At 30.7% G+C, this 24754-nt stretch overlaps 1 protein-coding gene across 2 annotated transcripts; it reads left to right on the top strand.

The window, feature by feature from the left end:
* Positions 1–14911: 14911 nt before the first annotated feature.
* On the top strand, positions 14912–20857 carry LOC145316778 (uncharacterized). Of its 2 annotated transcripts, none has more exons than XM_080157509.1 (5): positions 14912–15263; positions 16832–17092; positions 18158–18633; positions 19351–19501; positions 19757–20857. In XM_080157509.1, the coding sequence occupies exons 1-5, from the start codon at positions 15251–15253 to the stop codon at positions 20113–20115; spliced, it is 1260 nt and encodes a 419-aa protein (XP_080013635.1). In that variant the 5' UTR covers positions 14912–15250; the 3' UTR covers positions 20116–20857. The 2 variants fall into 2 exon arrangements, with proteins under 2 accessions (XP_080013635.1, XP_080013636.1); XM_080157510.1 differs by having other exon boundaries at positions 15113–15263; positions 19360–19501.
* Positions 20858–24754: the final 3897 nt, after the last annotated feature.

Raw genomic sequence — 24754 nt, 5'->3', positions numbered from 1 at the left:
TATGATTATGGTTTGGACCCTCTAAAACTGTAATCTACCTTTCCACTTTCCCCTCTCTTGGTGAAGATATCTTCAATGCCGATACGATTTTTGAAATGTAAGATTCCACTTTCCCCTCTCTTGGTGAAGATATCTTCAACGCTGATACGATTTTTGAAATGTAAGATTCCACTTTCCTCTCTCTTGGTGAAGATATCTTCAACGCAGATACGATTTTTGAAATTTAAGATTCCACTTTTGCCTCTCTTGGTGAAGATATCTTCAACAAGAGAGACAAAAGTGGAATCTTATATTTCAAAAATCGTATCGGCGTTGAAGATATCTTCACCAAGAGAGGGGAAAGTGGAAGGGTAGATTACAGTTTTAGAGGGTCCAAACCATAATCATAGATTATATTTCTGCTTCTATAAAAATGGATTCAACTCCCTAACTGTATAAATAAATGTATTTTTCAATTACAAATCAAAATATTTTTGAAAGAATGTGATCAAAATAAGATTCAGTGTTTTCTGTCCAATTTGGAGATAAGTTTATTTATATCGAAAATGTTTAGATTTTATTCATAGATTTATTAGAATGATTCATATTATAGTTTAGATTTTATTGATTCCTAGAAATTTATTCAAATTGAAATGTGTTAGTAATATTTATTACTACTTGTTTTTATCTTTTTCATACATTGTTTTGCTGTATTTTAATAGTGCTTACTTTTTCAAATTATTTTTTTAAAACCCAGTTATTGGTACTAATTTGTAGTTTGGTACTATGTACCCAAAAATTGTAGATTTATTTTATTTGTACCTGTTCTTTTTAGGTTCTTCTTTTTAGTAGGGTGTTCTAAAACTTCCGCAAACTTATCACGCATGAAAATAGTTTCAAATATGACAAAAAACAAAATAACCATAATAAATGGATTGTCTATTAGGATTAGAGTTTTAAAAAAGCAGAGTGGGTAGTTTTTACTTTAATAATATTTTGCTGAACTGAGAACTTTCTTTAATATGAAGGAAGATTGTGAATTTAAGCGGAAGTGATGGATCATAATTTTATTAGTTATAACTTTCTATACTTCTTACAAGTTGGTTGCTCTACAAATTTGATGTTAAAAATGGCATGAAAAGTTTTGTCAGAAAAAACAGGTAGAAAAGTAAAAAACTATGAGGAAGACACACTATGGGGTTTTTTGTTTTATGAAAGAGCTTAGCAACTATTGAATGTAATCGTTTTTGTTTTTATTTTCATTCAGCTAAATAACATGACATGTTTTTAAAGATACAAAGCAAAGAGTAAAACTAAATTTCAAAAATATTTTCATAAATCCGAAATAACAAAAATATTTTGTAAATTACTTATGAGCTTTGTATTAAAAGATATTTTATTAAAGTTAGTCGCATTTATTAGAAATAAAGTATGTGTGTACATTATTACAGAAATATTATTTTTATTTTTAAATGGTAAAACCTAGTGGTCTGTCTATGTATATGTGGTTAAATTACTTAGGTGCAGATATTTGTAAATTTTAATATGGATTGTTGTGTCAGAATAACACAATAAATTATATGATATATAATTTCTTTGTTTTTTTTCGAAAAGCTTCTTTATAATACGGTTGTGTTGAAGTAACTGACAGTCAAACCGTTAGACAGGAAACCACCGTTGGATTTATACGTTAAAAAAATTTATAATAATGTGTTTCAAAACTCTGCTGTAACTTTAATCACGCAACCTCTATACGAAATATAATCAACATTATAGAAATGCAATATTTGCTGCATGAAATTCTTTGTCTTTGGCAGCGACTTTGATTTTAAACTTTTTTCTATGGGGGATTTACTCCCTTAATCATCTTGCCATGTTTTTTTCTATTTATAAGAAAATAACATCCAGTGAATATTTTAAAACAAAATAACTGATCTTAGTTAAAGGAAAAGAAATTTTGTAGTCATGAAAATAAAAAAACTTTGCTTGAAATTTTTTCACCCTTTTAAGTTTTACTTTCTCCGGTTAATGAAAATGGGATCGTTTGATAAAAGCCATAGCCTTAGCCGGATTCAGCAGAGCGGCTTTTGAAAAAAAACCTTACTGGCAGCCGAGAAGCTTAAAAAGGCCACCATATAATCATCCTAACTAAGACTAAGCCACTGTTAGGAAAAGGCACCCGCAGCCGCAAAATTTTAAATTAAAACATCCGTGCTGAACCCTGATAAAAATAAAACAAATAAAACGGATATTTTCGAACCTGCATATTTGCATATTTTTTCGTTAAAATATTTGCATATTTTTTGCTTCTTGACCCTTTTATAGTCATCTAAAATGTAAATCATTTTGTTCAACACTAAAAGCATAAGTTATTGTTATTCAATAAAACAAAAAATATCTTATTATTTTAATTCCTTTTTTTTGCTTTCACTTTTTAAATGTCCAGTCTATGTTACCAATTCAACGGTTGAAAATATGGTAAAAATCAAGAATAGTGTTTTGTTGTCCATATGACATCTGGTAGGCGAGATCATTACAGGGGTAACAGAAATATTTAAATAATCAAAATAAAAAAATGTGTTTTGGCAATATTCTTTTGAAAGACAGTTGTGGTACCATGAACCTCAAATTACTTATCTTAACTTTGTTGAGAAACACGTATTTGTTTCAATAAAACAAGAAAAGCAGAAGGTTTATGCATAGTTAGTTGAGCAATTTTGTTGATTTCATTTTTAGTTCTTTAAGAACTTCATTTATCACTTTTGTTTTGTTCCATATATTTATCCTATGAAATAGTTAGAAGGAAAATATCATATGTACTGTATCCTATGTTCATATTTATTCAAAGTTACTTTTTACATAGTAACCAGTCAATACTGAAAAAATCTTCTTATTTTAAATTTGATTCTTTTGAGTATTTTGCAGGTATACTCTTTACTTTTGTTCTGTTCGTTTATTCACAAGCATTTATAGATTTCCATTATTGAAATAAATTTACCACTTCTTAAGATTTTATTAATAGTTAAAAAATTTAAAGATGAATTGCTGGAATTTTCAGGGATTAAATAAATTCAAATTCCACATATTTCCATCAAGTTTTATTAAGATACCTTTATTGGTTGGGGTGCTAGAACGATTCCTAGATTTTTACGCTTTTGTAATTTTCTCAATTCCGGTTCAAGATGAATGGCTGGAATTTTCAGGGATTAAATAAATTCAAATTCCACATATTTCCATCAAGTTTTATTAAGATACCTTTATTGGTTGGGGTGCTAGAACGATTCCTAGATTTTTACGCTTTTGTATTTTTCTTAATTCCTGTTCAAGATAAATGGCTGGAATTTTCAGGGATTAAATAAATTCAAATTTCACATATTTCCATCAAGTTTTATTAAGATACCTTTATTGGTTGGGTGCTAGAACGATTCCTAGATTTTTACGCTTTTGTAATTTTCTCAATTCCTGTTCAAGATGAATGGCTGTAATTTTCAGGGATTGAATAATTTTAAACTCTACATATTTCCATCAAGTTTTTTTTTACGATGCCTTTATTGTTTGGGGTGCTAGATCGATTCCTAGATTTTTACGCTTTTGTAATTTTCTCATAAATACAAAACATTTTAAAAACACTAAATGTATATAAAGAGAATATAAATGAAGCATAACTTTCTAAGTTATAACTTTATTGAGACTTTAACATAAAAACTTTGTAATTATGATAACATAACTGTTAAAATCTGTTATAATGATATTTTTATGAAAAACAACAACTGACACTTGGTGCAGTTATCCTACCAAAATCTTACATCTAAATATTTCAGTAATTTAAATCTATGATTTGAATAAGTATTTTTTTAGACGTTTCTCTATCTGGCGTTCAAATGTAAGATTCTTAAAATAAGATCGAATTGGGTTAAGATTTTCAGGGAAGCTTCTTATTACTATTTTATTAGGCTGCGTATTAAAAATAATAACCAAATGTTCATAATATATATATAATTTATTGTAATTAGGTATATTAGCAAATTATAACCAAACTGCGATTGCACGGGGCTTTTTCGTAGAATCAGAAAAAAACATTCCCTTTTTCAACTCTGCTGAACAAAAAAAAATAATGTACAGCTGCCAAGTCCTGGAAAGATGATTTAACTTATTTTTCTGAAAACTCCTGAAATATGGACTTTTTAATAAACCTTGAAATTTCTTACTATTTTTACCTGCAGAAAAATGTCCTTAAATTTTCCTTATTTTTTTGTATTGAAAAGAATTCCAACTGAAATCTGAAATTAAGCTTGTAAAGAATCTAAGCTCAGAAGAATTGGTAGATAATAATTAAGCACATCTACCAACTGTTACTTTCCAAGCTTTTCAATCTAAGCGCGCGCGCCTACTTACACACAAATACACGCACATACACAAACTATTCACAGAAGCTAGATTAATAGAAACAGTAGAAACTTAATATTCAAATTTTTATCATTTATAATCAAAATAGACAAAGGTAAAAAAGTTTACATGCCATTTTTAAAAATGTTTAATTCTTTACAAAACTGTATCCTATAAAAGCATCAAATAAATAAGAATTAATAAGACTTAAATTGATATTCCGTAAAACCCCATAAAAGTATTTTAAAAATGGCTATAAACTAGAGAAAAAATGCTGAATTAAAGAGTAGCTTTTTACACATTTAATTTTAGTTACAACTAATCTGTTCAAATTTCTCCTATCTTTTCTTTTCGCCATCTACCATACATACACATACAAGGATGACATCATTCAGATGAGGAACAATATAAAAATAAAAAAATAATTATCCACAAATATAGCGCGTAGTTTACAATTTGAATCAAAGTTATGCCTTTCTGTAAAAATCTAATTGCTTAATAGCCAAATTAAACGACAGATTACAACTGGAAATTTTTACAAAAATTTTACAAATATGCCGTCTTTGCTAATCATTATCTCTCAAAATATCTCCAATATTCGCGTTTCTGATCGACAGACGAACATCCACATTAGTAGAGTAGATTCGCTGATAACAACCAAAAATCGCCCAAATTTTGTGTTATGTAATGCCTAACCCATATTCTTGAAAAAGTTACACAGAAGACGAATATTAGAAGTGGCGGTGTGTAGAGTTGGTGTTTGATCGCTCCCACAGAAACATATTTCCTTTAAATTAGTCTAATAAAAGCAGAGCACAAATTTAATATAATGCCAACGCGACTAGAAAACGTTTATTCCAGGTGATAACAGAAAAATAAACAGTCTGAAATGAATTAGACATAATATTTTCTCTTAGAATTAGATCTTCGCCGTAATATAATTTTAATATTAATTTCAATATTTTATGAACTATATTTTGATTCAGTCGATAATGATCTACAATGTAACATTTTCCTTCTATGAGTTATAATGAGCAGAACACAGTAATAGTGTCTGACTGATTATGACGTAACAAAAAAAATTAGCCGTTATTGACCAATGGCCTCTCATTGGCTAATTTTTTTTGTTACGTCATAATCAGTCAGACACTATTACTGTGTTCTAATGAGCAGGTAAGATTTTGCGGGTTTAAAACTGAAGCGGGCTGGATCGAACACCGTGAAGTCAAGTATAGGGTGGAGTAGAGTAGGCTGTATTAACCATCTGGACCTTCAAGGGGCGACCAAACCAATTTAATTGAAAACCAGGGCTAGGTCAATACTGGGTGGGGAGGGGGGGGGGGGGGGGCAGGTGGTAGTATGGTTTATATCTGTGTAGAGAGTGGCTCGTGTGCCAACTGACACCAAGCATAGATTTGGGCGCTGACTGTGCGTCTGTTAGCCTGTCTGTGCGCTATACACACTTTAAAACAATCATTTGATTCTCTTATGATGACTTTTGTATTGATTTTAATGATCAACATAAATTTAAACACAAAAATGAAAAAGTCTATAAAATAAAACTTAAAGGGCTTAACTTTTTTTTAATATTAAGGCCACAAAAATTGAATCAAAACATATAATTTATAAAAGATTATATATTTGATTTTAAAAGTCGTGCCTTTAAGGTTTATTTATCCAATATATATGCGTTTCAAACGTAGGCGAAAATACAAATCTGCAAAAGAAAATGATTTTTAAATAAAATATTAAAAAGACATAATTGATTTATAATATACAGAAGTATTATACAAGTAGTGGCGTGCAGAGGATTTTGCTATAGGGGGGTGCGAACGGTAGAAACAAATATTCATTTTCTTATTTAATGATTAATCAAAGGAACGATGATTAAGGTCGTATTCATATGGAATTTACCAAAATCTTAACAAAGTTAGGAGCGGGTTTTAAATAATTTCTTGAAGGGTTTATATATGCCCTTGTCTGCAGATATGTATTAACCAATCAATCGCTTCTTTTAACAATTTTGTGAAAGACTTGATCAATTTGATTTTAGCAGACTTTTATCCGCGTATTTACTTCATAGACAAAAAAAACTTCCCTGAAAAGCTTTAATATAGTATAGATATGTGATGACAAAAATAAATGAATAATTACTTAAAGAAAATTAAAGTTTAAGAAATTATGTATAAAAATATTATTACCTGGAACGAAGTAGGTAAACATGGCTTAAAATAACAATTAATTCAATATTCTTTTTGACACTATTATTATTATTTGGTAATATCCCTTAAATAGCTTTGGGAACATAAATAACCCTCCACTCATTATATCCTTATTTTTAAAGTGATGATATAAAACAAACAGTCAATGAATCGTGAATAAGCTATGAATAAGATCTATGAGAGTCCCCTAGGGATAGCATTCCCTCCCTTTAACACTCCTATATTTTTAAGATTCATAAGAAAAGCGGTGTTATTTAGTCAACTGTTTCATTAAAGGTATTCTATCAGGCTCGGCAGCAAATAGCCGCTAATGTAGTAAAGATTGGCTGCCAAAAGTCTAGATTGCTCAATTATGTACAGAATTAGCCTTTTATAATGATGAAAAAGATTAAATCCATTGCGGTTTTTAGTGGCTAGTTTGCACCCATGCCGAGCCCTGAATTCTACTTATTTTGAGCAGTGCGCACTAAACATTTGTTGAATTAATAAATCAAAATATTATGAAAAGCTGTAAATTCTGTTTGTGTAATTATATAATATATAATGCTGACATACTGAGTTTATATCAGTTGGGGACCACAAAACAAGTATCACTAAGTACGAATATGTTCAATGGTTTAAACTACATTTATAGAACATACATTTGTAAGAAAATCAATTTTCTGCCATGTAGTTTTAAAGACTTAAATATCATATTCTTGTGATATATGCAATTATTTAGCTGGCTCATTTTCACAAAAACAGCATGATGACTAATTTAGTGATGTCTGATTATTTGTTATTTATTGTAATACAAAATTATATATGGTTGATGGCATACTTATAACTTAGGCTTGAAATAATTTTTCTGAAATGCACTACATGCAACCATCCCTTTAAATCATATCAGTTTAATTTACTCTTCTGAAAATATCAAAACTAAGCTTTGCTAAAATTATCAACAATGAAATTATAACTTGTTTTTAACTTAAGAAAATTAAGATTATTTTTCTTTTTTTTTATAATTATGAAAATCTAATTTGTAAAATAAACTAACTTAAAAGTGATTTTCTTCCAAACACTTATCTCAGTGTGTATTTTAAATTAAATCAACCGCCAAAGTTACAAATAAAGTTTAGATCATAACCTTTACTTAAATTTTTTAAGACTCTGCCTAAATTTTGTCTTGCATCTATCAATTAAACTTTTTTGTTTTCAGGACAAACGCAGGAGTGTGAAAATATTAATTTAGTTAAGTATTTCTATACAGGTTAGGTTAGGTTAAGATATGTATATACAAATAAGCCCCCCGCAGTGAGGGGTTAGGCATTTAAAACATAAAAGATAGTTCAAAATAGGTTAGGCTAGGTTAAGTTTCCACTCCGACGTTTGGGACTCCTGCGTTTGTCCTAGAGGACCTTTTTTTGTTTTGATTTTATTCAATCTGTCACTGCAATTCGACGATACATTTTACCCAAATCACTTTGAAGTATACTACAAGCGGATATGCTTTATTTTTAAATAAGTTGGGCTAATGATAAGCATTTAAACTATAAAGAAAAGCTTTCATATAAAAAAAAAACTGTCAAAAATAGCATAAGGTATTTGATTTCGAGCTGGACTAATGGTTTGTTTGTTTTAGCCCCATTATCACATATCTTTAAATACTTGCAAATCTATTTAATATGTTGCCACCCCATAAACAAACAAAGGTTATAATCAATGTTATTTCTATAAATCAAGAAAATATGGAATATTTTATTTAGGTTATAAATTAAAATATATTGTTTTGAAAAGGTCTTTCCTTTAGTTGAAAATCTTTGTTATCATTAAATTGAATCATAGAAATTATAAAAAAAAGTATGATAACTATAATGATCTTAAGATTTTATCAAATTTAGTTGATTGGTTGAGTTGTTAAGGGTTGGGTAAAAGTTAAAGGCCTGATTTCCATTTTTTTTAATTGCTACCATTTTTTTTTAATTCATTTGTTAAAAACAATAAAAGCCTAATATTGATTAGAAGCCTAAAGGATGCGATCTTATTTATCACAAAGTTATTTGAAGATAGGATATACTCAATAATAACGTTAAATATAACAAAATGTCAATAAGTTATATTTCTCAAGCTTTACTTATAATTTTGTGTCCCATTGTCAAGGAATGACAGAACGAGTTTATAAACTTTGAAGTTCGAAGTAATTTACAGTTCCCAATGCCCCCTCAATCTCTGGAGAATTAAAGATGGAATAAGACCCTGCTAATAATGAGTCAGCATTGACCACTTTTAGTCAATGCCATTTAGTCGACTTTAACAATTTCGATTTTATGTCGGCAAAAATTTTGTCAGTAAATTTTCAATATTAGGTTGGGCTTTAATTACGCATTTTCAGTTTCTAAGGTGCTTAAATATCGAATTCATCTGCAGTTTTTTTTTCATTAAAACAATCAGGTTCATTTGCTGGGTTGTAATGACACCTATCTGCCAGGTGTTTGGACTGAGTCAAGTACCCATTATCAAGTCAAGCCATGGACTTCAACACAACATTTTTAACTTTAGTGATGACATGACGACTCAGATACATTTAAAAACTATGATACATTGTTTGAGGGGGGGGAGGGGTGTAGGGGAGTGTCAACAGCCATAAAGAAAATAAATTATGAATTTTTGTCATTACTTCTCTTAGCTCCCAGCCCCATGACAAACTTCTGTGCACGAGTCTGATTGTACTTGAAACAAATTAGAATTTGAACCGGCTCAAGAAAAGTGTTATTGATATCAAAGTAAAGTTAAAATGTCAAAATATGAATAGCAATTTTTTTTATAAAAATTGGATTTCTTGTTGATTAGTTTTAAAGCAAGAATATTTTAAAATGAAATTTATGCTAAAAAATTCGGGCAATCAACTTGGTGGTGATTAGGCATAATGACTCTATACACTCTTGTTTTTAAATTATCTCCAATATTGGAACTTGGAAGATTTTTTAGACAGAAAATAACAGAAACAACAAAGATGTTTAATAGCTTAAATAAAGCCTAGCCCATATAGCCTCTGTCAAAACAACATTCCCTCCAAAAAGTCATTCAAGGCGTTATAGATTGTCGGACGGACAAAGTAAATTATAAATTTAATAGATGCTTATTATAGAGGATTCCTCACAATTACATTCAACTGTCTATCTTACATAACAACCGAGTAAATTATCCTTCTAACGTTGCGAACGTACGGACGGATATATATCGTGAGTGAAAGAGTAGCTACGTTAGAAAAATGGAAGTTTGAAACTTTTTAGAAATTATCCAAAATGGCACGGGCCAAATATAAATAGGCAGTCAACTCATTAAAAAATTTCATTTTTATGGGGGGTGGGAAGCTGAGGATTGGGGAGGGGGGGGGCGTGTGCTATCTACTCACCGGAAACAACAACCATTTACAAATTGTGGTGTGAACAAACTTCCGCATGTTTCAATTTTGCCAAAAGAAAACCGAAAAAAAATGACTTAAGGTAAAATGTATATTGGACTATCATTGGTCATTTGTTTTGTATTACTTCATTTTTTATAGGCATGGTGGGCTGTTTAAAAAAACACGTCACTAAAAATTGAACTAGAGGAAAAATTAAATTATATTGATTTCTGAGCCGTTATAAAACATTATGTTCTAGTTATTTGATTGAATATATTTGGTAAATGTGATGGTACACTCCTAAATTATCTGAGTTTAATAATGCCACGTGTTTAGCAACCCCTCCCTCTACCAAGCCCCTCTCCCGAACAACCCTTGGTTAAAATTTAATACTTTTTTAGACCCCCTTCAAATCAACCCCCTAATTGTAATGCTCAAGGTATTTAAAACTAGACGGCATTTCTAATAATCCTAAAAACTATTTTTATTTTTCTAAAAGTATCCAAAGTTCTTATCCTAAAAATTTTTGTTGTTGTAAATGATATGCATTTTGAGGTGATATGTATATAATAAAAGGTCTTTGAATCATAAAACTAAAAAATACACATCCTATTACAGTTTCATTAATAAAAATAACAAACTATTAGTAACTAATACAATAATCAACATACTAATGATATTTTGAAAACCTTAATACAAAATATTTATTTATTTGTATCATTGCTAAATTTCAAGTTGCTCCTTGAAGAATTAATTCTTGAATTTATCTTTTTAATAATTTTATGTTGTTTTGTATTCACAAACATTTAATAGGGAAACGACCCCTTATACTTACGTACCTATCCTACCCTATACCTACTCCCATCATTTCGTCATCTGTTTAATCTATCTAGGAAAAAATAACAGTGCTTAATAATCACATTTTTTCTAGATTTTTGTCTAAGATTGATTAGATAATAGATTCTTTAAACTGTCCTTAAAAATAAAATGTTTCTATACAAAAAAAACCCAAGAAATTATCATCCTTTTATATAAAGGACATAGATTTTTATTTGTTTAAAGCTTAAGATTTTGGTAAATATTGAACCGTTTGAGTTCTCCTTTTCAGGAAAGAATTATATGGTTTTAGGCTATCCAATTTTTTTTTAATTTTAGCATTTGGGTGGTTTTAGGCTACTTTTCTGCCCCCTTCTTATCCCCTTGAATGCAAAGCCCTTGGATGCTAGGGCACAGCCGCTAGTTTCAATAAACGAAGAGGAAAAACTTATACCCGCAAGTTTTCCTATTATGCAGTAAATAAAATCATCATAGAATATTTTTTCTAGTATGGCTTCGAAACAGATTAATATTCACTGGATTAGAACCGGTTCTAAGCTATTCTGAAATACATGGACTTATAACATCGTATTGTAGACAATTTTTCACGAATATGAAAATGAAAAGCATAAGATGTATACCAGTCTTAATCTTATAATTTTTCATTTTATTATACGCGGAAAGCTGTCTGAAAACACAACGAGATAAATAACTATTAAAGTTTTTTTCTTAAGTAAACCCATTAATCAAAATTGTCTATCCTTGTTGGTGTTATAGTATACTATTGTTTTCAAAATGTTTTAAAAATATTAGTCAATATTTGACTTAAAAATAATAACAAACATACATTTAAAAACAAAATTTCATGCCATCAAATAATAGGTGGTATAATTTATCTAAAATGTCCATGAAGGAACACCTACAATGCTTCTATATTTTTTACAATAAGCTCAATTTTTCCAACGTTTTTCTCTCTAGTAAGCGTAACCGTCACGCAAGATTACCAAGTCAGCACGCGCCAGGCAAAGCCTCATTATCTCCGACCATGTAATACTCGACTCCTATTGGTCAGACCTAGTTTGCCGCCAACCAATCACGGACCGGGCACATGCTGATTTAAGCCACAAAAAAACTTATGGATTGATTTTTTATTTAAGCAATAGATATATAAAATATTTTTAAAAAAAACAAATTCAAATTCGAAAAATCATAATAACTGTAAATTAACCAATTATTAATCGATTATCTTGAAATAGAATCTTTATAATAGGTTTGTACTTAAGATACAGGCATTATAAAAATCAACTGTATAATGGTTTCTAATGGTTTTACCAAATAAGAGGCGCTCTTTATCTTATACTTAATACTAAAATGAAGAGAGAAAAAAAAGGAAATATTAGATAAGAGGGGAATTCATGTTATTAATTCGTTCTTTTGAAAAATCACCCAAATCTGTCCAAAAAGAACTGAAATATTTACATAAAAAACTAAAGATCCACAGGATTAGCTCCTCTAGAATAACTCTAGATACTAAGTAAAACAAACAAAAGAGACTTCTATCTACTTTAATACAAATCTGCTTGGAAGCAACTTGCAATGTCTCTAAAGAAGCTCTTTTATGATGTCTATAAAAAATGACGTCATACCATTTAAATGTTCAATGATAGGCCAATACACAAACTAAATTACCAATACTAGGCCAGTATACATATATTTTAATTGACCAATGATAGGTTTGTATGACGTCATTAATATTGGCTTTATGATATAAGTCTCCAAAAAAGTTAACAAATCGCAATTGGCATAATAAATTTGAATATTCATATAATTCATAGTAGACTTAGTCAAAAGTGAACATAAAAAAAGAAGATTAAAATATATAAATATTAAATTGTATGTGGATTGCTGATTAATGATTTACAGGGTTGAAATTAAGATATTTTTTAATTGTTATTTTATGATGAACATAAAAGTATTAAAGTTTATAGACGGGCTTGATAAATGTTTTTATTGCTACGAAGAATTATCCATTGAGTTAGATTAGATAAATAATAGCATGAAAAGGGGTAGGGGGGGGGGGGATAAAAAATGTAAAAATGTATGGACATTTTTTAACTATTACATTGGGCAAAACTAGACATTTAAGTTTTTCTTTTAAATATTTACTATCTCAATATCGAAGGCCAGATGTAAACCGACAAAATAAAATCTTTACTCCAAACAAATAAAAAACTATAATAAAGGACTATTTTTTTATCAAATTCATAAAAACGCAAAAAATGTAAAAACAATATCTTACAGATTTAAATGAAGTATAAAAACTAAATTCGATCGCGTTTAAATCGGTTAAAGAAACTTTTATTTAAAAAAAACATTCCCTATCAAAGAAAAAGTAAATGTAGAAAATGACATAGGTTCAACTCTTTGTAAACAATATCTTTAAGTATATAATGAAAAGTTAAAAGTTAAATTTAAAGAAAAGTATGATCTGTATATTCCCAAGAGGCTAGTGGCTTATCACTAACTAGAAATCTAGAACTAACTTAAAATAATGATGGCCTTGCTTGTAATTAATTTGTGTATTACTAACAACTAGGTGTAAAGCACAAACCACTTACTCTCCTAACACATTAACCACCTTTTTGTTATAAAAATGGAAAGTTAAAATTAAATGATGCGTTCATCTCCTCCCCCCCCCCCTCCCACTGGTTTAATGTTCTTGTTTGAAAAAACAAGGATGAAAACATCCATAAAAGTAAAGCTCAAGAAATCAGACAAACAAATACGTTAATTCAAAAAGCATTAAAAGTACTACCTATTGAAAAAAAGCCTGAACAAATTCTATGTGAATCTGTAGAAAAATTACTAAAATATATGATGCACGAATACGTATTTAAATTAAAAAACTACGCTTCTTAATTTCAAAAGTCATGTCAAATAAGCCTTAGAAAAAAAGACTTACAAACTTTCTAATAATGAGTTTAGATTTTCTATGATTTTAAAATTATATCCTCTTTCTATAAGATTCCTTGTGCAAGGTTTAAATTCGATAAAATGATTCTAACATGCAAAAATTTACGATTAGGGTTGAAAAAAAAAGGTATGCTATAAACATTGATCTCTCTTATTTTTCTCTTTCATGCAATCTTTGTTAAAGGCGTATTTTTTCTATATTTAGGGTCGGTCCGTCAGTCCGTACCGGATAGCTCTTTTTGTTAATTTACAGATGTTAGAATTTTTCTTTTCAATTTCAAACTTTGCATGTTTATTACCTACAACAGTATCCTGTATTTAGCAATTTTGTAACAAATTCATTACAATCTTTTTGACTTACAAGTTAATGTTCAATTTTTAGGATTTGACATTCTACAAGAGTTATTGTTCGTTTCTCCTTCCTTCGCTTTTATGGATGTTGTCATCCTTGTTTCTACTCTTCCTTTTAACCTAACCTTTGGCAGATAATTGCAGACTCAGAGTCAATAATTATAACAACTATGGTTTTGGCGTGTGCCATCTTCACCTCCACCCCTCCTTTTCTCTCCCCTCCTCCCGACCCCCCCCCCCCCCCCACTCTATTTTGTATCTCTGAACTCAAACATAAGCTACTTAATAATATTTAGGAAGCATTTAGCGGTGTTTTATCGCGTTCGCAAATAGTCATATCTGAAAATTATATTGCTTCCGTAAGTATCACATTTACAAATTTTATTTGAATAAAAATGTGGTGTTAGAAAAACTTTAACGTTGTGGACCATCCACATGCAATTGATGATGAACTTTATGATAACACTGTTTTTTATTAAGATTTGATTTTATTAAGATCTGATGCTGTTTAAACAATTCAGGTGTCTTTGAGCTTGCATTTTTAAATTGTTTTAGATTCATATCGAGCCTTTCTAATAGTCTTTTATAATTAAAAATCATTTTTTATATATAAAAAAAGTTTTCTGTGAAAAGGAGGAAACACCTCTTTTAGCTTGGATATGTAAGAAGAGAAAGAGAGAGGGGGAGGGGGAGTGGCCGCCAGGTGGTCAGCGGTAATAATAATCATCAACTCCGCCGGTTTCACTGCTTTACCTCGGGTGGCCATCCATACCATACTACCACCAGTCACCACCTCAATTACACACAACACAACAAAAAGGAATCAACGCACACTTCAGTTTTGGTTTTCAATCCGGCTAGATTGGTCTCGCGGGTGTCTTGAAGCACAATCTTACACAAATAAGTTTTTTTTGAAATTTTAGTCCTTTTTTAATCTTTCAAAACTAAAACTGTGATTAATAATTGAAAGCTAAGTGAAAAGAAAATACATATTTATAAACATAAGCTTCATAAAACTTTCAAATCTTTAGTTACCTTATCAAAACAAAAAGATTTAAAGAATTCAAAAGTGATTTGAATATAGATCCTGAATTAGCCTAAATGTGTGTTCAGTAGATGTGCCTAATTAGCGTGAAATATGGATAAGGATGGTGAGTTTTTTGCCACAATTAATTGTTTTCTTCGAGCAAAAATTGCACTTTTTGTTCTTGAAATATTTATTACTTTAGTTTAGTCAAACACAGATATAACAAAAATGAATTAAAAATGCGTTTTTGAAAAAAAGATTAAGCTAAGAGACGTTGGTTCTACATGGAATTCAAAAACAAAATCAAAAAAGATCTCGTTTGCAACATGTTTCTTAAACAGTTGAATTCAACAGCTTTTAGTTGGCTTTACAACAATAGTAGATTAAAAATGAATAGGTTCTCATTTCAAAGTTCTTCCAACGTTAAATTTTAAATATTTTAAGAGTGAAAAAAGTTATCAAACATCAAAAGTTTTTTCAGTTTTTTCGATGATATTCAAAACAAAATATGTACTAAAGTAGAGTAGAAATTGGTTTAAAAATTAATCATCTCAAATTATAATCCTACAGCACGATCGTTCCACAGTTAAATGGAGGATTAGAATTGGTCCAGGGCAGGTTTTAGGCTATTTGGAAGAGAAATGTTTCTCAATGTTTTCTAATGGGACATCTTGATCTATTGTTTTAACTGAATTAATTTTGTTATAATTATCATTTAAATGGCTATTGGACACAAACTAACCTTTTAGCGTTAGTAGCCAGGCATATAATAAATTGTTTCTAACGCATACTAAAAATTATTATAGATTTTCTGAAAGATGTTATATATTTATCAGTACTAAAGAAATTTTGTTTTTTGTTAGTTAAAATTAATTATTTTTGTTCAATTTTGTTACACTACAATTTCAGTTGTTAGATGATTGAAATTCTTAGATTTTAAGAACCAAATATTTAGCAATTGCATTTCTAGCGTATTACGGACTATTAATTAGAATGTCCGCTCATTTTTTAATATTTTTTTTTGTTTAATCTTGATTCGACATGTATTGATATGCAAAGTAGAATGATATATGACCCTCTGTCCTATAAAGTACTAAACAAACGAGTTGAAAAGCCACTATCATAAAAAAGACCTACTTTTATTTTAAAGATTTTCTTTGAAAGACCTTTTTAAACAAAAAGAAGTGTTATCTTGTTGTTTCTACAGATGCAATTATAATTGCTAAAAATCTATTATTGCATTAAGACTTTTGATGATGCATATGAAATATAACGAAAAAAGTCCTTTTTTATATTTTAAGAAAATATACATCCCTTTATAAATTATCATACTCCATAAAGCAAGCTCACACTAATTTTTAAATAATGTGCAATAAATTCAATCATGTATAACTAATATTTTGTTAGAATATCAACTCTTTTAACCAACATAGTCATAGTCTTAAGATTTTTAAAAATTATAAACTTATGGCTGAGCCTCAAGCCTCGAATTTAAGTTTTATTATTGAGAGAAAAATGTTGAGCTAGTAGGGGTATAGGAATTTATTTTTAAAATTGGCAGAGTTAGACATTCCCAAAATGCCTTTCAAAGCTTAGGTTATCAAAGGCTAAATAGTTGAACAATTGAAACATATCCATCCACTTTGAAATGTAATATTAATAAAACAAAATTTTTTTATTCTTTGTTTATAGACGGGAAGAGAAAGCTGTTGTATCCTGAAGTGAACAATCTGCGCTACCTGTCCAACCTCTCCAACCTGTCCAGTTTATCCAGCCTGCAGAGTGTACCCAGCATGGTTTCCTGTCCAGGTTTGTGTCCGCCACCTGCGGCCTACCCACCCTACAGCCTGTCACCGATGGCTCCGTTGTTACCCTCGTGGTGCCTGCACACACTCCTCCTCCAGTCACAAGCTAACCTTCTTCACCAGCTACAACTGCAGGCTGCCCACTCAGGTATACAAGTCTACACTGTAAAATCATGGTAAAATAACTGCAAGCCCAATGTACCACATGCTTTGACGTCCGAGCAACTGCCTAGAGTAGTTTTTTATCGCATTGTATTATAGACAACCTTCCGTAGATACCAAAAGGAACAATTATAAGATTAAAACCATTTTGTAGGCCACGAGGGTCCGAAGGGCCGGGATAACAAAAGTTGTATTAATCTTTATTTTAATATTCTTGGAAAATTGTCTCAAATACGAACCTATACATGATTTTTCAGTATGGTTGAGAACCAGTTCAAATCCAGTGGATATTAATCGGTTTCGAAGCCATACTGTAAAAACCTGTCTTGTCCAGATAAAAGATAAAATTAACCCAAAAATGACATAAAAAAAAACATTATTATTTGATTTTCCTAACTTTGTATATTCATGAGTTGCGCCTTTTATGAATCAATTTGTCCATCTTCTCTTACTTTAATTACCATGCGCCTAGAATACCAGCAGCAAGAAATATTGATAATATGCAACAGCTTTTGCAGAATCAATCACCTCATAGAAAACTATTGGACTCGTTTACATTTTGGGCTTATCAATTAAAAAGTTTGTCTTTTATAAATTGCATATTTTTTTTTTTTTTTTTTAATGTAAGAGCGTTTTAATGATTATACTTTAAGAGTGAACTTTAAGTTTAGTAGGTTTAAGTTAAGCTATGGTATGTATAATATATATGCATAATTAGCGTAGCAATGATTCGTTAACGGCTGAAATAGTATATCATGGTAGTAATATATCAGAAATATTTCTAGTTTATCATTTTAAGTTAGCCGTTTGACAAGAATTTTTTCTCACTAATGTAAATGACGATCATTGACGGACGTATTGACACGAACTACCCAAACTATCTGCGAGCTCCGCTATAAAATAGCATTGACGTCAAAAGAACTTTGAAAACCAAATTATTAAAATTATTTCATACTAAAGAAGATAAATGTACATTCTTTACATAAAATTAAAAATAATTAGATAATACAAAACATCAAATATAATAAAACATTTTTATTTGATTATTCAGAGTCCCTGCGACGAAGTGAAGTGAGTAGCACAGAGCTGCACCACCACCGTGCCTCTTCCCCCCTCAACTTGAGCATGAAGCATGAAACTATAATAAAATCTGAAGTAAAGGATGATCCCTCAGATTGTACCCCTAGTCCTCCCCTCCCACCAACACTATCATCATTACCTAGTCCACATTCCTCTCCTCTGGGAGGGTTCACCACCCCAACAAGTTTACATCTCCCCACCTCAACCTGGCAAAGTAGATTGGAATCCAGTGGCCGGTCAGCCGCTTCCATTTGGTCGCCAGCGGTCACATGTGAACAGGAGACAACTAAGAAGAAGAATCTGAACAACAACAACAATGTTGTTGAGGTGAATGTTGTGTGCGGTGACTGTGGCGATGTGACTGGCAAGTTTAGTCCGGATATGACCGCTAGATGCTCCTCTTGTCAACTCTCTTCATCCCTGCACAGAACCGATAGAGCTTTCCCGGTAAGTCAGATATTATAAGATAAGAATACTTGAATAATTGGATGTTTGTCTTCAGAAAGAACTAGTAAACATCTTGAAGCTTAGAATTAGTCCAAGGCAGATTAAATGCTTTCGTTACGGTATAAAGAAAACATTAAAAAATAAAAATGCCTAAGAGTGATCTTTAAAGTTTTAATTGACAGTTCTTTATTAAATAACTTCTCTATTTGATAACAATTTATGAATAATAAAAAAGTTTAACATCTCTAGTTTAAAAGACGTGGTTCTTTTTTAAAAATAATATAATAGATTTATTGCTTAGTAAAAGTAAAAAATATAAATATTTTTCAATTTACTGAAAACGCCAAAAATATGATAAATAAACATGTTCTATTGTTGCATAATTATGACAAAATAACAAATTACAAAGCTTTAAATAAATTGTTTGAAAACAAAGTTACACAATTATAAAAAGATTTGCAACAATTAATTAAACAGAATTAAATCCTAAGCATTTATTTGCAAATTAAGTCACTTAAAAGGCTTTAAATAAACAGTTGGTTGCAAGCAATAATAGATTTAAGATTTATTTTAGATGATGCAAAAAATTTAATTTTTATACGTCTGATTTCCAAAAATGTTATAAACCTTTTGGACCTATTGGAAGCATCACATTGAAAGAAAACCTCATCGGTTCAGCGGTTATTTTTTATGTAAGAATGATTTTTTTTATTGTAGTGTCCTCAGTGTGGAAAGACTTTTAAGCGCAGCAGTACTCTGTCTACACATTTATTAATCCACAGTGATACACGTCCTTATCCTTGTAATTTCTGTGGGAAAAGATTTCATCAAAAGTCAGATATGAAGAAGCACACTTATATTCATACAGGTAATATTTCTTGTAATATCTATTTGAATCAAGCCATGTAATAATTTATTAAAATATATATTTACCCCTGATTTTTACAAGTCTTCACCTTATAGCAATCAAATACATAATCCTAATAGAATGATAAAAAATCTGAAATCTTATAATAGTTTAATACCACTAAGAATCTCATGCAGAGAACTATTTAGCATTAATTAAGAACGATTAACATTTAATCATTCTCTTAATAACTTGTTTTTATCCTTTTTCTTTCAGGTGAGAAGCCCCACAAATGTGTGGTGTGTCACAAAGCATTTTCTCAGAGCAGTAACCTGATAACGCACATGCGCAAACACACAGGCTACAAACCTTTCTCATGTGGATTGTGTGAAAAAAGATTCCAGCGAAAGGTTGACCTGCGCAGGCACAGAGAAACCCAGCATCCTGGAGATTTGGCTGTTGACGTGACTGTTGGCGGGTTAGCACCAAGAATTTTGGGTGGAAATGATATATCTGGCCAACTTTCTCATGAGTACCATGAGCAGCTTCCTGGAGGTGATGCCCAGCAGAGGAACCTGTTCACTCCAGAGTCAACAACATCCAGTGCTACACCTTCGTCTGATACCAAGTTTTAATCTTCAAATGGTAACATTTCATATTTTGGTAAAATTGCCTTTTTTTGAACCTTACTTAACAAACAAGGGAGAGTTTATTGTTAATTCACTTGTAAAATAAAGATTTTTACATTTTTTTTAATAAAGCAAAAATCTTTTGACAGCTACTATGCTTTTGCTCATTTGGCTAAACTTTAGTTTAAATCTCATTAGTTTTTTTTTGTGGAATATATAAAATTGTGATATTTTCTAGAATATAATATTATTAGCAGTATTTTCATCAAATATGAAAATTACTTTTTAGTTCATAAACTTAAAGTAATAATGTTCTCAATAAAAGTAATGTGTCAATAAAAGTTGTATAATTCGCCAAATAAATCTACTTTAAAACTCATGTGATCTCTACCATGCCTTAGACAATCTCGCCAACCAAAAACCCAAAAGAAGACATTAAAAAAAAATATATTTCCATGTGATATCCTTTATATCCGTCCTAATTTTGTCTCACTTAACGTTGATAAAATTGTTAGTAACAAATATTAATTTATTCCACATGTACAATTTTACTTTATATGTAATTCATTAGAAAAATGAAAAAGTATCAGTTTGACTTACTTTTACAGCTAAATATTAATTCAAAACTTTTGTTAATAATTTCTAATGTTATTATTATTGATATTATGTGTAGTTTAATTCTAAGTCCACCAAAGATTACTAAGTCTGTGTATTTTTAATTATTGATTAATAAAGGTTTTAAACAAAACTGTTTATTTATTCTTTTATTTCTTCTAAACTTCAAAAGATCGTTATAGGGGGGTGTAATACAGACAATTATTTTTTAGATGGGGGTGATATACCGCCTTAGGTGTCAACCCCTACAAGATCAATATACACAAAAGTTAAAATATAGCCACTTTTGCATGACTGGTAAATTGTCGTGTGAAGTTTTTACCTTGACACCCCACTTGACTGTTTTAGGCGGGTGTATCAGAAGACCCTTGTCAAAGGAGGTGGACAACTAAAAAGGTGTATCAACCCCCTTTAATTTTGCTCGACTCCGGTTGATTGTCTGTAAAATATCAGTATGAAGATTAGTGTTAAAAGTTACTTACCATATCTAGGTAAAAATGTCAAATTAAGTTAGAAATCATAACAAAATGTCAATAAAAATAAAAATTTGACACGTTCATTCATTTTAAATAAGGCTTTACACAGTTGTGCTTTGATTAAAATATTTGTGAAATAAAACAGCTCAAAGGAACCCTACAAGAAATACCCCGCTTTAACTGCTGAAAGCCTGCCACGAGTAGACCCAATAATTAAAATTTGAAGCCTCCGGCTTCAATAACAAAAAAGTTAAAGACATTTCAAAATGATTATTTCAGTACAATGAAAATTTTGAAAGAATATCATTGCTTATGATGGAAATTTCAATATTAAATTAGGTCGTCTCGAAGCAAAATTAAAAGCTTATCTTTGTCAGAAACTTAGACTGCAAGTAACTGATAACATTTTACAATAAAAACACCCCTCTTTATAGTCAAAATGTCTTTTAAAAATTCGGTTTTAATTGTGTTTGAAAGCGTAAAATCACAGCGGGAAAAAAATAAACTAATATAAGTAATACAGTTGCTCAGCTGTGATTGGTTGTTCAACGGACTTAGCGCAGACTCAGACTTAGGATTGGCTGGAAATCCTAAAGGCTGGCATTCTCACACTACAGTACTCTCAATGCAACACAAATTAAACTGAATTTTTTTAATGATTTTGACCATAAAGAAGTGTGTTATCAGTTACTGGCATCCTAAGTTTATGCCAAAAATAAGCTTATAATTTTTTTTCTGAGCGACGTATTTTAATAATAAAATTTATATTATTAGCAATTATTATTTTCAAAGTTTTCATTGTACTAAAAATATGATGTTGAAATGTCTATAACTTTTTTTTGTTTTTGAAGCTGGAAGCCTCAAATTTTGGGTATTGGGTCTACTTGTGACAGACTTTAAGCAGTTAAAGCGGTATATTTCTTGCATGGTTCCTTTAAGGAAAATATAAGACCAAATATGAATATAAAAGTATATAAATAAAATATAAAATAAATATAAATAAAATGTTTAATAGATATCTTTTAAAAAATATTTTTAAGTCATCAAGTAAATGACATTCAATAAACCAATATCCTTTTGAAAGGATGAAAACAGGCGTAAAAAATTTCCAACATATAAAAATTCTATACTTAAAAAAGGTGCTTTAACAAAACATCTTAAATTTCGTAATATATAGCGTAATAATCAAATATAGCCTTAAGTGTAACAATCAAACAAAAACACTTATCTGAGTTATCAAGGCATTTTGTATTAATGTTAAAATATAACCTAAAAATTATATTTTTTAAGGCATGGCTTTTCTACATTTTGGGAAAGATTTCCGTCCGTTCGTCCGTAACAGAATAGTTATTTCTCGTATCGTATTATAAACGGCTTTCCGCGGATATAGAGTGTACAATTATAAAATTAAAACTAGTTTTTTTAGCCCCGAGGTGCCGGAGGCACCGGCTAAAAAAACTGGTTTTAATCTTATGATTCTACATTTCTATATTCGTAGAAAGCTGGATATAATACGATGCTAGACATGGTTTTTTCGTATGGATGAGAACCGGTTCCTATCCACCGGATTCGAATGAATACGAGAAACATGTTTATCGTACTAAGTTTTCAACTCGGTGTGTTAATTCCCGCAAACATTTGGTACAATGTCAAAAGCGAAGCAACTAAACAATAATTACCACAAACACTTACAAAGTAACTAAAATTGCTATGACGTAAAAAATATATAATGTTTGCTGGTGTTTAGAAACATAAGTAAAAGAAATTGGGTAAACATAATTTCAAGCTTTAATTCTATTTCAATAGACTAGGGTGGGTGGGGTAGGTGTGGGGGAGGGCTGGGCAGTGGTAGCACCACACATAACTCAATGGAAAAAATCGATTAAGAACGTGTATTATGATTTAATGTGTGTTTACAGATATTATGAATTAGAAACATAATGAAATAATGTTTGTCTTTACAATTTGTCAAATACTGTAAAAAAAAAAAATATTACAAACAGAAGTTGCTAATTTTTGTGATTTTTTGCGTCTGATATGCCAAAATCGAGGAGGTGTAGGGGGAGTATTAGAGACAACCATGGGGGCGTAATTTTATGGTCAGTTCTTTAACATTTTGAAGGTTTTCTAAACTTCTATTAGTTCGACTTTTTTAAAACTGTACAGATACAACTAAAATATCTATTAATTTTTGTCTTTAATTATAATAAATTTATTTGATTGAAGGTTCCTTTCCTTGGAGGTTTTTACCCTCCCAAGAGAAAATGATCTAAGAAATAAGAACTCACCTAAATATCACGAAACCTCTCTCGTACATTTTGTTAAGTTATAGCTAATGTAACCTAAGCACTTTTTAAGTAGTATGAAAACATGAAGAAAAGACTTAGAATCTTAAACCTTACCTGTTCATGGTATTGGCCGTCTCTCCAGCTGGCCGCTCAACATAGACAACCAGCCAAAAGCCAGGTGTTCTGTCATGATAATCATGTCAAACAGTTTTTTTTTAAAATCTGGATGCCATCATTGTAGCTGTCTTTTAAGATTCTGAAGCCAATATTTTTAAAATTAATTTGCCCTAGCATTTCCCTAAATGTTTTTTATACGATGTTTCTAGAAACTTATCAGTCTTGTGTCAAATAATAGTTCACTAGTCGCTATATAACCATCTCATCAATAATAAGCAGCCTTTATTCAACCGTCATTTCTAAAATACAGGGTGGGGCAAATAAGACCAGACATTCTTTAAACAGCCATAGCGCCAAAACTACTTGACCAATCAGGACTTTTGACCACACTATAAAAAGCTAAGGTAATGACCCTTTAGCACGAAAAAATCTTTGGACGAAGATGGACGTGTACAACGAGCTGGCCGCGCATATGTTCAACAAGGCAGATTCCAAATGCACCGGTGGTTTAATCTGGATCCTCGAGTAGGGCCTACTAAATCTGAACTCAGCCCATCTGTAGGTGAGGTAGAGTTATGCAACTTGCTGTGGATACTGTTAGATACATAAGTAAGACACTAAAAAAGACTAGAGCTCTCTATCTGAAATGGCTTGGCTGTAGTACTCCAGCAAAGTGAAACGGAGCAGATTTTGAGATGTAAAAAACGTCAAAAACCATGAAAATTTCTCGGTTCTTGACTCCAGGGACCCATATTAAACTTTAAAACTCATTTTAGACTATGGGTTGCGCTGACAACCCTAGCTGAAACTTTATGCCATTTCCAAAAAGGTAAAAAACGTCGTTCTAGCTCAACTGTGGTCCAAATAAGAGCCTCTGTGTATAAGGGTAGCTTGAAAGTTGGGCGAATTTGAATCCTGCGGTTACTCACGTTCCTAAGGAAATATGGCCTTCCAGCAGCCCGATCTTAATTCAATGGATTCTTTGGCCTGGGGCTACTTTGAAACATGCACTAATAGAAGTGCCCATACCACAAAGACCTCCCTCATTGCCACTTTCAATGAGAACTAAGCCAGCTTGGAAAGGTACATTTTGACCTGGACCTGGTGGCGGTTGAGTAGGCGGAAAGAGGCGGTGATTAAGGCTGGCGG

The sequence above is a fragment of the Acartia tonsa genome, chromosome 4, assembly GCF_053477335.1.
Source record: "Acartia tonsa isolate MP-2025a chromosome 4, ASM5347733v1, whole genome shotgun sequence".
Classification (NCBI taxonomy): Eukaryota; Metazoa; Arthropoda; class Copepoda; order Calanoida; family Acartiidae; genus Acartia; species Acartia tonsa.
Note: the sequence above shows the minus strand (reverse complement) of the source record. Positions and strands in the feature narration are given on the sequence as shown.

Bases quoted from the DNA above. Each gene is read 5' to 3' on its own strand.
- LOC145316778 (XM_080157509.1), top strand. The intron at 17,093-18,157 runs GTATACAAGTCT...TTGATTATTCAG, and splicing joins ACTGCAGGCTGCCCACTCAG to AGTCCCTGCGACGAAGTGAA. The intron at 19,502-19,756 runs GTAATATTTCTT...TTTTTCTTTCAG, and splicing joins GCACACTTATATTCATACAG to GTGAGAAGCCCCACAAATGT.